Here is a 12,653-nt window from a genome sequence, read left to right as displayed (position 1 = left end):
CTCTATAATTTTTAGGATCATCTCTACTACCTTTTTTAAAGACAGGGATCACAATTGCTTTTTTCCATTCTATTGGTGGGTTACTTGTTGAAGAGATTTTACTTAAAAATAATAGGAGTCTTTCTTTGAACCTTATTCCTGCATATTTATATAATTCTGAACTGAACTTATCTTCTCCAGGTGATTTTCTATTTCTTGTTTCTTTCAGGCTGATTTCTAAACTTCTTTAGTTATTTCATTTTAATTAAATGTTTGCCAGTTATCTTTTTTAAAATATTTATCTGTCCACAGTTCTGTATAGAAATTTAGAAATTCTTTAATTTCAATTTGGTGTTTAATTTTATGTTTTTTTTAGTATCTGTACTTAAATCTTTCAAAATCTTCTTATACAAATCATGTTCTAAATTAGAAACAAATTTGTTCCACGATTCTCTCTTTTTCCAACTTCTCTTTTAGCTATGGCTCTTATTCTTTTATATTCTATTTGATCTTCTAATCTTTTACTGCTTAACCATTTATGATATGCTTCTTTTTTCATTTTGATTATTTCTTTGATTGCATCGTCCCATATCTTCAGTTTTTTTTTTTATTGAATTTTTTGGTGTTTCCTAAGCTTTCACTTGCTGCTGTATTTAGTATCATTTTTATATTAAGCCATTCTATTTCCATTTCTTCATTTCATTTTATTTTATTTAAATATTGCTTAACTCTTTGTTCATATAGCCATTGTATATTTGTGTCATTTAATAATCTAGTTTTATAAACAAATGTTTTAAAATTTCTTTCTGTTCTTGTTATTTGTAGCCATTTAGGTGGTAATCTTAATTTTATTTTAAAGAGGAAGTAGTCACTACTTACTTCATATCCTCTGTGAACTCTAACATCTGAAGAGAACTTCGATGTCTTTTCATTTAAGATAAAGTAATCTAATATTGATTTCCATCCTCTTGCTGCCAAAGTATATGCATGTCTTTATGTTTATAGAAAGAATTCATTATTTTAAGATTATTATAAACTACAATGTCAATCAATTTTTTACAATTCCTGTTTAGAGTATGTTCTCCATATATTCCTATATTATTATTAATTTTCATGTTTCCAATTCTTGCATTTAAGCCTTCTGCTAATATTACATAATCATTTTAATTTATCTTTTTATATATAATTTGTAAATGATTATAAAATTCAATGTTATCATCTTCTCTTCCTTTTTCTAGGTCATATAAACCAATTATTGTTAAATAACCTCAATCTATTTTTATTCTGGCTTCTATTATTCGTTCATTCTACAATTTATAATATTTTAACTGTTTTGAAAAGGAATTACAAATCCAAGTTCAGTGATTACTGCTATTTAAAATTTTCTTTCCTTATTATTCGATCTAATTCTACTTCTTTATATGCTATTTCTCTTACATTCCAATTTGCTATATGCAGGCCCGGCTGGCCGTGTGCAATATACACAGGTGCAGTAGAAGAAAAGGCGTCTAAAAGATGTCAAAAAATATGAGATAAGAGTTTAAACGAACAATGAATTGCACAGAATGGTACATATAATTATGAATGTATGTTGTCTTCTGTTTGGGCCCCTTCAGATCTTCCCGGAAAACAACAAATAAATTCTGAAATTGTATCCTGAACCTGATTATATCACTGTAATTTTTGATTAAAATTTACGAAAATATGCCTAAAATAGTTCTTCTTTATTTTTTGATGTATCATAAATCAACTTATAATTAATTGTTGAGTTCCATGTAAAAAAAAAATTGTATAAGCAGGATTAATCCATAGGTAACATTGTAAAGCGGTTTTCATCTGTTTTTCATTTCCTGTTTGTTTTATTCACATTTTATTCAAAAAAAACTTTTTTGGAAATGTGCCAAACATTAATCACACACAAGAAAAATACTAGGCGCCGGTGCCGGCTATATGTATTATATTTTGTCATTTTCATTTTACCTTTTCCATTCCAAGGTCGTTTTCCATAGATTCATTTCGATTACCTTTCTCTGTTGGCTTGAAAGTAGATTAATGTTCTCCATGTCAGGTGACTATCCTGGTGATGGATAATCCAGTGGTGTAGCTGCTACCTTAAGGTTTCTGAACTAGCCTTCTTCCAAATTTAAACCCATAGGAGGAATAGGGTATACTGAAGGGGAAAGAGTAAATTATAGAGGGGACATAGATATAGGCCATTTCTGACCTATATCTACCCCTCGAGCACTCTAACAGCATAAGGATCATAAAATAAGAAGAGTTGACTGATAAGGCCTTATAGAGTAAAGATTAAAGTGAGTGGATCTTCCTCGAAGAAGAGGATGGATCCAGCTAGGAGACCATGGTAGTGCCACTTCCCTTACAATCAAGATGATTGCCCTTTATGGTCCTGTTGGTCCACGAATCCTTATTCAATATACTCAGACCACTCCACCATATCTGATGGGCTCCCCTATTCGCCACCCAGAGGGATGTGCTCTGGTAGAGGTTACAGAGCCCCCACAAAAGATCCTCTGAAAACATTTTGCATCAACTTGGGAGTATGCATACCACATTTTGCAAACACTATCCTAGAATATTGTTTTCATATATGGAATGACATACTGTTTGTAAAATACTTAAAGCTGTCCAGATGATAATATGCTTAATTGGCAACTCCTTTTTTCTTGGACTCAACCCATTCACCATCTTATGCACATATTGTTTCTGCTTTATGCATCTTTTAGAGATATTTTCATGGATGCTGCACCACTGAACTAGCTGCTGCCATTCTTCTAATTTTCCTTAAGTCTTAAACACATGAGCAACTGCTGATCAACATATATTCACTGTCCAGCTGCAAACATGGGAGGGGGGGTGGGGGAAATGAACCACTTCTCATCCATCTCTTTCATTCCTCTGTATTTGGGAATAGGTCGTCATCGCACAGTTTTGTTTTCCTCTTCACAATCTCATTCAGTAAACTTCTCTTCTTTTGAAACCTTTTCTAACCAGCCAGTTTTTATTATTCTTCTTAGTAACTACATCTCCAGAGTTATCAGACTTTTTTTCCTATTTCTTTTCCAACAATCTGTATCCTTTTAATGAGGAATAGATGAAACAGGTCATCATTGATGACCTACTACATCTTTTTCACATTAATGTATTTATATCTTTTTATTAGCAAATACAGGCCACTCCATATAACAAGGTAATTCTACAACATAGTTTCACTCTGACATGGTTGGAGAATTACAGCAATCTCACATTACATGGTATTTTTGGCCATAAAATATTATTACCAGAATCACTTACATTTAATTTAAATACCTTTATTTGTAAAATTTTTGGCTAAGTTTCATAGCCATTATCAATATAATTATAGGAAAGCACAAAAGTGAGAACAACAATTCAATTGAAAGTGCATGATATTATGTGCCCTATCAGCTGCAGGAGAATAGCTCCATCTGCATTAATAGATATCGAAAATAAATTACAATAAAATAATTTAGTTAATAAATTATTTTTAAATATAAACAAAAATTAATTACAAATTAAGGAACACACAAATGTTGAGTATTAGTCAGTATAACTTCCCAAAATTGAGAAAGTTTTAGGCAGTCGTTTGTTCAGGTTTGAGTTGTGAATGTGTGCTTCACATCTTTCCTTGAACAATCTTTCCAGGAGCAGATAACTTTTGTGTAACACTTTGGTTTTGTTCCAATGAATTCCATTTTGTAGATAATGTGTGTGGCTTGCTAAACCGGATTTGTTGAGTTCTTTAAGTGAAATATATTCCTGATGTACTTCATGACGAATTTGTGCACAGTGACCAGTCTCTCTATAATAACATAAGCTTTAATAGCAGGAGATTCTGTAAACTCCAGGATAAGAAAGAGGAGGATACTTGTCTTTAGGTGAGATAAAGAAGGTATTAAGTTTGCAAACTGGATCGAAAGAGATTTGTAAGTTAATCTGTCAAAGTAGTCTTACTATTTTTTATTTTAACATATGAAATTCAAATTCTGGTAATTTCTTACCAGAAATTACCAGTATTTGTATGTGTGGGGTGGGGGGGTGGAGTTCTTTTGTAATTAGGATGGATGTAATTTTTCAGCATGTCCGTTCTTTTTTGGGAATCTGCTGCTAACTGTTATGCAAAAAACATTGATCTTAGAGGAAACATTCATCACTTTTCTTACACAAAACACAGGGGTCGTTCATCTGATATCTAGTATAGTTATACAATTTTTCTGAAGATGCATTAGAAATTGAAGATGCTCTATAAAGTTAAAAATTGTTGTAAATTATTGTATAGTTACAAAAACTTGTACAACACACTTAACACAAGAGTTAATTAAAAAAAAAAAGACCATATTCAATTTAGTTTTGATAATATTTATCAAAATGTGAATAGTATATCTCCAGTCATGCTGACTTGTGATGTTTTATATTGAATAGAGTTTAGAATTTTCTTACTATATTTATGTTTTACTGTTTCAGAAAACTGAAGGAGAAAAAATTGATAGGAAACATTCTCATTTTGGAAATTGTGATACTTGGACCAGCCATAAATACACTGATGGATGTGGTTCCCAGGTTAGTGCGTAGTTATTATTTTATGATTCAAATTCATAAGAACTTTTTTATTGTTTATTTTATTTTTTACCTTTTTTTATCTTTTGTTTCAATAGAAATGAAGTTGTATTAATTCAGTTTGAAATTTAACATAGAGAAAAAATAATTAGTTGGCATATAGGTTTTAATTTTATTTTTTAATATAAATTAGACTCAACATGAAAAGCCATCAAAGTGTTAAACTTTTGTTTTTTATAACCAGGCTGCATTTTTAAGTAATATCATTTGCTTTGGAAAGCAAAGCCTATATATATATGAACATCCCACTTTATATAACAAACATCTCAGTATATCGCATTTCAAAATTAGATATTTTTAATAGAGTTTTTGATAATGTTCAATCATTCTAAAAATTCCAAGTTTTTTCTTTATTATATATATGATCAGAAAATTTTGACTATTAGATATAAGAAAAGAAAGATCAGAAAAATAAGAATTTAAAAGATTTTTAGTACCTCTAATTCTGCCCTCCTCCCTTTTTTTTTTTTTTTTTTAATGTTTTGATTTTCATTTAGACTTAAATGTTGAAACATCTTTAGCTAAGTCCTTTGAAATTTTCTTAGTTTGAAATTCTAAAAATTCCAAGTTTTTTCTTTATTATATATATGATCAGAAAATTTTGACTATTAGATATAAGAAAAGAAAGATCAGAAAAATAAGAATTTAAAAGATTTTTAGTACCTCTAATTCTGCCCTCCTCCCTTTTTTTTTTTTTTTTTAATGTTTTGATTTTCATTTAGACTTAAATGTTGAAACATCTTTAGCTAAGTCCTTTGAAATTTTCTTAGTTTGTGTCTTTAATTAGGCAGTATTAAATCTTTGAAGCTGTTTTTCCTTCTGTCTATGTATACTATGGCAGAAAAATGTTATCACTGTAATGAATAGTTTATATGTTTGTGTGTGGATGGATGAAATAAGTCTCTGAGCATATCCTTTCTTTCCCTAAGCAGTCCAGTCCGAGGTTATACATATGGTGAATTAGTAACCATTTTAGAGAGGATCTCTCTTTAGATGGAACATTTAAATCTTCAGGCGTGCCCAAAAGTATGTTGTAATACTGAGGAACAAGTTCCTAATTACCTCGATTACCTTGAATTGAATGCACTGATGAATTTTCTACTGTTAGAGCTTACCTCCCCAATGTGTGAGAATTCTTATTTTAGTATCATTATGCTACTTTTACAAAGTATCTTAATAAGGGTAGTGTGTTAAAAATGCTTTAGCTTCATGTAATAATTTATTATGAAGGGTGATCAAGAGATGGAAGTTTCTACATATTTAAAAATGTTCTTGTTCTCATACCTCTCACACAGAAAAGATACATTTGGTCCTTGAAAGATCCTTCTCTTTAATAGAAGTGTTTTTACTAGATGTACTGTCTCCTGTTCTTATTTAATGACAGTTTACTTTCTGGAATCTAAAATCAAGTATTTAACACATTCGCTGCCACGCTCCTTGGGCATAGTTTGTTCCCGCACACCAAGCGCTTTCGTGTCTTCAAGGTCACTACGAGTAATCTCGTAGCCAGCTTATCAGACAGAATTTTGTTTCATACACCAACTATGAGTAATCTTGTATCACCCCCCACCCATATATTACATGCGCTGACGAATGTGTTTATTGCATCTGCTCTAAAAACCTGCAGTTTTGCTATGACCAGTAAAAGAAAACTTACTGATAAAGAATTAGAAGCTTGCACTAATATGAGCAATGATGAATTTAACGAATTCATCATTGCAAATGGAAGGAAGTGCTTTCCATTTCAAATATGCACAAATTTGAAATGGTTGATGCAAAAAATCAGAATGGTAAAATTCAATTAAAAATTAAAACCAAATATCGTTAAGGACTATAATTTGGGTATGTCAGGCATCGATCTTTCTGATCAAATGCTTTCTTACTATTCCCCCTTAAAAGACAATTAGATGGCCAAAGAAATTGACAATACGCTTTTTTGATATATACATTCAAAATGCGCATAAATTTTATAATATAATTACTGGAAATGCAATGATTGCGTTAAAATTTAGAGATCAATTTATCTCAATTTTTGTTGGAATGGGTGAGCTTACAGCATCACAGATTATCAGCAGGATTCGGGATCTTCATTATTTGGAAATTTTACCACCTACAGAAAAAAATAATTGCCGACAAAGCCATGCCGAGTATGTACACGAAACAAACAACAACGTGAAACACGTTATTATTGGCCTGTTTGCCAGAAAAAAAACCACCATCGTGCGTGGAAAATTGTTTTAAAGTGTATCATTTATAATTTCAATAAATCGATTTTTATTTTATTGATGTCATTTTATTATTTTTATTGATTAGTTTTAAATTGATTTATAAATTACGTGTTATACTACGGATTAACTCGCGCTTGGCATAGGAGGTTGGTAATCGATATATGAGTATATTCGTAGTTGGCTTCTGAGGCATATGTATAATATACTATATTTTAGTTGAAATTATTTCCCTTCTACCAAGCCCCCAGATGTGCTCTCTGCTTTATTCAGAATCCAAGGGGCCAAATTAAGGTAATTATACTAAGGGTTTACTCGTGTTTGGCATAGGAGGTCGGTAAATCGATATACGTAGTTGGCTTGTGAAGCTCATATACGAACTACAAGTATACTCGTAGTTGGCAGCGAACATGTTAATAAGACCAAATAAAAAGGGTTGCTTAATGGTCAAAGACAGATAACTAAGCAGAAACCTCCACATAATCTGTAAGGAATATGACATTGTCAGAACTTCCCATCCAATATCCAATCCTTACCTCTTGTGGTATGCCCCATTCATAGATATCCACTTAGGGAATGAGGATGGTAGTTTGTACTTAGCCAACCAAATTGTATCTATTGGCTTAATCTATGTCTGGTATTAGCAGACTAATACCAGACATAAAAAAGATATTCAGGGAATTGTGATAAGGCAAGGGAAGGAGTAGCTATAGCAGTCAGTACTAAATGTTAAGTGATAAACTTCTGTAATTGCAGACAGTTTTAAGTGGAATGATATGGGCAAGAGGAAAAATTCTTCTACTTCTGAAGAAGTAGAGGAATTTTTCAAGTCATTTGCAAGGAAAATGTAATTACCAACACCATAAGTCTGCTGGCCTGGTTGTCTAAGTGGTTAGTGTATCCGCTCTCCTGCTAAAAGGCTGCGGGTTCAAATCCCACCGTGGACATGGATGTTTGGGATTTTCTGTGAAAATGCTAGTAGTGGTGATGGGTGGTAGATGGTGTTGGTGTAGTTGCAGTTCGTTGGTGGATTTGAGTGGTGGAGACAGGCAGCTGCAGAGTAGGTGCCCTCCCTTGACGAGTCTTAGACTTCCTGGAGGTGTCAAGTATTAATAATAATAACTATTGCAGAAATTCACATGAAAAGAACACACAAGAAGTAAGGAAAATCTTATTGACAGTGTTATTGTGGATTGTGATTATACTAGATCAAGATACATGAACACAAAACAGTGGATTTTGAGATAGGAAGTGATCACCATTTAGTTTTGAGTCAGATAAAACAATATAACTGAAGAAAAATATGCACAAAAGTTTTAAAATATAATCAAAGTTAAGTGGCTTTCTGAGGAGGTGAACTGTAGATTCAGATATACTGATATTAATGTAAATAAAAGTGATTTGAAAAAAACAAACAAACAGAGACATATTGGCAAAATCTGAAGAAAATCCTTAATGATTCAGTCACAGGTATATAGAGAGGTTGTTGGAAAAGATTGAAACGTCAGAATTTTATTATATGGACTCAAAAAGAAGAGGCTGTTCTGGAAAAGAAGAAAGTTCTTAGCAAGTCAGTTATCATATGCTCTCAGTTAATATAGAGTAAGAAATCTAAGATACAGGGTGGCCATCTTCTTCTTATTGTGCTATCTTCTATCGAAGGTCAGCGACCATCTTGGCGAACAAACTGCGCTCTTGTGCTAATCTGAGCAGTTGTGCACTGCTCTTTCCTGTCCACGTCTTGATGTTGTCAAACCATGATATTCTTTTTCTTCCTCTAGTTCCTTTGCCATCAATTCTTCCTACCAAAATAGTTTGTAGAAGTTAGTATTTGCTGTTTCTCATGATGTGTCCAAGATATGATGTTTTTCGTTTCTTGATTATTTGTACAAGATGTTTAGCTTTGCCAATGGATTTTAAGACATCTTCATTGGTAATTTTTTCTGTCCATGATATCTTTAGCATTCTTCTGTATAGCCACATCTCAAAGGCTTCGATTTTCTTGATGGTTGTCGCCTTCAATGTTCATGTTTCAACTCCATAGAGCAGAATAGACCACACGTAGCATTTCAGCATTCGGCATCTGACTTCCATGTTTAGGTCTTTATTGCAGAATAGTGTTCTCATTTTCATGAAGGACTGCCGTGCAACTTCAATCCTTGTCTTTATATCTATTTCTGGATCCCACCGTTCATTAATCCAGCAACCAAGATATTTATATCTTGACACTTGATCAATATTTTTCCCATTGAGTGTCAGTTTCATTGATGAGGCTGGATGTTTGCTGATGATCATGTATTTTGTCTTGTCGATGTTTATATTTATTCCCATTCTTTGGCTTTCTATGTATACTCTGTCAGCGAGTTTTTGGAGATCCATAATGTTATCTGCAATTAGCACGGTGTCATCTGCATATCGTAGGTTGTTAACAATCTTTCCATTTATTGTGATTCCCTCTGGACATTCTTCCAATGCTTTTTTAAAGATTACCTCTGCATATATGTTGAACAGGAGTGGTGAGAGCACACATCTTTGTCTCACTCCTCTTTTGATGTTAATATCACTGGTGGTAATGTTGTCTAATTGAACGGTAGCTGACTGATTCCAATACAGATTTGTTATTAGTCTTATGTCTTGTTCGTCTAGCCTTATTTGTTGAAGGATTTCTATTAAGTTGGTGTGTCTGACTTTGTCGAATGCTTTTTCAAAATCTATGAAACACATAAAGACAGATTTCTGTTTTTCTATGCATTTTTGTATCAATATTTGGGTACAGAAAAGGGCCTCTCTAGTACCAAAACCATTCCGAAAGCCGAATTGTGTTTCACTTAGAGTTTCTTCACTTTTTCTATAAATGCAATTCTGAATTACTTTCAAAAATATTTTTAAGATTTGGCTCATTAGACTAATAAGTCGGAAGTCACCACAGGAATTCGCTTTGGGTTTCTTTGGGATAGTGATAAATTTAGATTTGAGCCAATCTGATGGAAATTCATCACTTTCATATATTTTATTAAATAGTTTTTCAAGAAGTTTGATGTTATCTGGTTCGATTAATTTTAAAAATTCTGTTTGCACACCATCTGGTCCACTGGCTTTTCCTGTTTTACTTGTTTGTATAGCATTCTCTATTTCGCATTTCATGATTGCTGGTCCTTGAATGTTATCTTTTATATTTATAGGCTTCTGTCTAGTATCATTGAAAAGTTCTGTTACATATTTTATCCAAATCTGTGCTTTATTCTCTTCTTCTAGAACTATTTTTCCATTTTCGTCTCTTAGAGACACTATTTGCTTTTTCCTCAGTTTTCCGGAAATTTTGTTGATTTTCTTATACAGATTGAAATTATCATGTTGTTTCTGAAGCAGTTCAATTTCAGTACATAAATTTTTCATCCAGTTTTCCTTGGCTTTTATTTTTTTCTTGATGATGTTATGTGTTTCTGTATACCTGGCTAGGTCTTTGTTTTTATACATTCTTCTTGTATCAATAAGAGAAAGAATCTCATCTGTCATCCATTCCTGTTGTTTTATATTATTCACATAACCTACTTCTTCAATACTTGTTGTTACGATGGCATTCTTTAAGCTATTCCAAAGAGATTCCACACTTTTATTTTCTTCTATGTTAATCTGTTGTAATCGCAGGTTAAGCTGTGTCTTGGCACTTTTATTTATGTTCGGGTCTTTCAGTTTTTCTACATCAATTTTCTTTTTCTTCTTTTGTGATTTTTTAGCTGATTTTAATCTAGACGTACTTCCGCAACTATGGGATTGTGGTCTGATGAGATATCTGCTCCAGGGTAAGTCTTTGCACTCTTTATACTACTGTGGAATCTTTTATTTATCAGTATATAATCAATTTGATTTCTGACAATATTATGTTGGTTATCTTGAGGCGATTTCCAAGTGTACAGTCTTCTGGGTGGAAGTTTAAACCAGGTATTTGCTATTGTTAGATCTTCTTCCTGACAGAATTGGACTAGGCGATCTCCTCTGTCATTTCTGGTGCCTAAGCCATGTTTGCCAACAATTTCTCCATCACCCCCTCTTCCCACTTTTGCATTGAAGTCACCCATCACTATGTTTATATCATGTTTCTTTGTTAGGTTTTTAATCTCTTTTAGGTGTTCATAAAACTCTTCAACATCTTCTTCACTTTTGTCAGCTGTGGGTGCATAAGCTTGGATGATATTTATGTTAACGTAACGGGGTTTCCCTTAAGTTGTAACAGAATTATCCTTTCAGAAAATGGAATCCAATTTATTACTGATTTATTAATTTCTTCATCTACTATTACAGCTACACCATGTCAATGTTTGTTCTCATCATTCCCAGAGTAATACATTGTCATATTATCTTGTTGACACTTTCCAGATCCTGGCCATCTTGTCTCGCAAATTCCCAAAATCCGGATGCCCAGCCTCTTCATTTCTCTTGTGGCATTTCTTAATTTGCCAGCTTCATACAGAGTTCTGACATTCCAAGTTGCAATTTTAAAAGTGGACACCATTTTGAGCCCGGAGATTCTTCGCACCCCTGTCCCATTTAAGGGACGCCAGGAACTTGGGGCCAATTGTAAGGGTTTACTCGCCATGGTGGTTGTTCTGGAGATAAGGTAGAGCAGTAGTTTCTCCATTTGCTTTCTGCTCTGCAGTATTACAGACGTACACAATATAATCATATTGCCATCTGCAAATCTCTGATCACAAGCTTTTCCGTCATCATTTGGCTTCAACCTTGTATCAGTACTGACAATGCTGCTTCCCAATGTCAGGGGCGGTGACCCCAGTAGGTACTTATTTAATGGCGGCACTACTCACCATGTCACCGAGTTGTCATTGGGCTTTGTGAGGTTTTAAGTGAGACAGAGTTGCCACTTCTGCTCCCCCATGCCCTGATAGCTCAGTCACTGTTGGTCCACGCCATAAAATTTCTTTTATTCAGAGCCTTATGTAGCTCAGTCTAACAACTGAAATGTTGTTAGAATGTTGTTAGAATTAGTCTCTGTACCAAATTTGGTACAGAGACTAATCAAGACATGGGAAGATAGATTCTGTGAAAAAAAAAATTAGTTCGAAAGGTTGCCAATGGAGGAATATGGTGCTGTATAGTGAAAAAAAAAAAAAAAAAAGGCATTAAAATGGACAGACAAATGAATAACAAAGACTAAACTGAAATGAAAGATTACTTTTATGCGTTACTTATGATAACACAGCAATAAAACATTTAATATCGATTTAATTTAGCACAGTAATTACAGTATTATAGTTGCTGGAGAATATGTGTTGTCAAAAACCTGTTGCATAACTCAAGAATATAGAGTTCACCCATGCAAAAGAGGACCTGGTTCAATATGGCCACCATTCTTGTGGATCAGAAATTGCATACTGTACACAGATTCTCAACAGCAGACCATAACGTGTCTGAAGGAATGTTCGTCACAGTCTGTGATACGTTGTCCTTTAAGGTTGCCAATTTCGAGACACTGCCAAGATAAATGTTGACCTTAGGTAATCCCACAACCAAAAATTGCATGGAGTAATCCTTTCTTTTAATGTTACACGATGATCAGCATTCATTTTAGAAATTATGGACTTTACAACCATGTTATAAATAACTATTTTAATTTCCCGACGTTTTGACCTTCATATTAAGGTCATATCAGAAACATACAACACTTCATAAACATAATCAAAGACATTACATTAGAAAAAGGTGATGTATTAGACAGTTTTGATGTCTGTCCTATTTACGAATGTCCCAATCAATGCCACAATCCTTTTACAGGACAAA

At 33.1% G+C, this 12,653-nt stretch overlaps 1 protein-coding gene across 1 annotated transcript in view; it reads left to right on the top strand.

The window, feature by feature from the left end:
- The window catches only part of Ccdc85 (coiled-coil domain-containing protein 85), a 208,710-nt gene that overhangs the window by 79,486 nt on the left and 116,571 nt on the right, over nucleotides 1-12,653 (top strand). Inside the window, exon 5 of the mRNA XM_090398714.1 lies at nucleotides 4,480-4,575. Within this exon, the coding sequence (XP_090254840.1) occupies nucleotides 4,480-4,575 (96 nt within the window). The remainder of the gene's footprint in view (nucleotides 1-4,479; nucleotides 4,576-12,653) is intronic.

The sequence above is a fragment of the Typopeltis vanoorti genome, chromosome 10, assembly GCF_054136105.1.
Source record: "Typopeltis vanoorti isolate ZY-2024b chromosome 10, IOZ_Tvanoo_1.0, whole genome shotgun sequence".
Lineage (NCBI taxonomy): Eukaryota > Metazoa > Arthropoda > Arachnida > Uropygi > Thelyphonidae > Typopeltis > Typopeltis vanoorti.
Note: the sequence above shows the minus strand (reverse complement) of the source record. Positions and strands in the feature narration are given on the sequence as shown.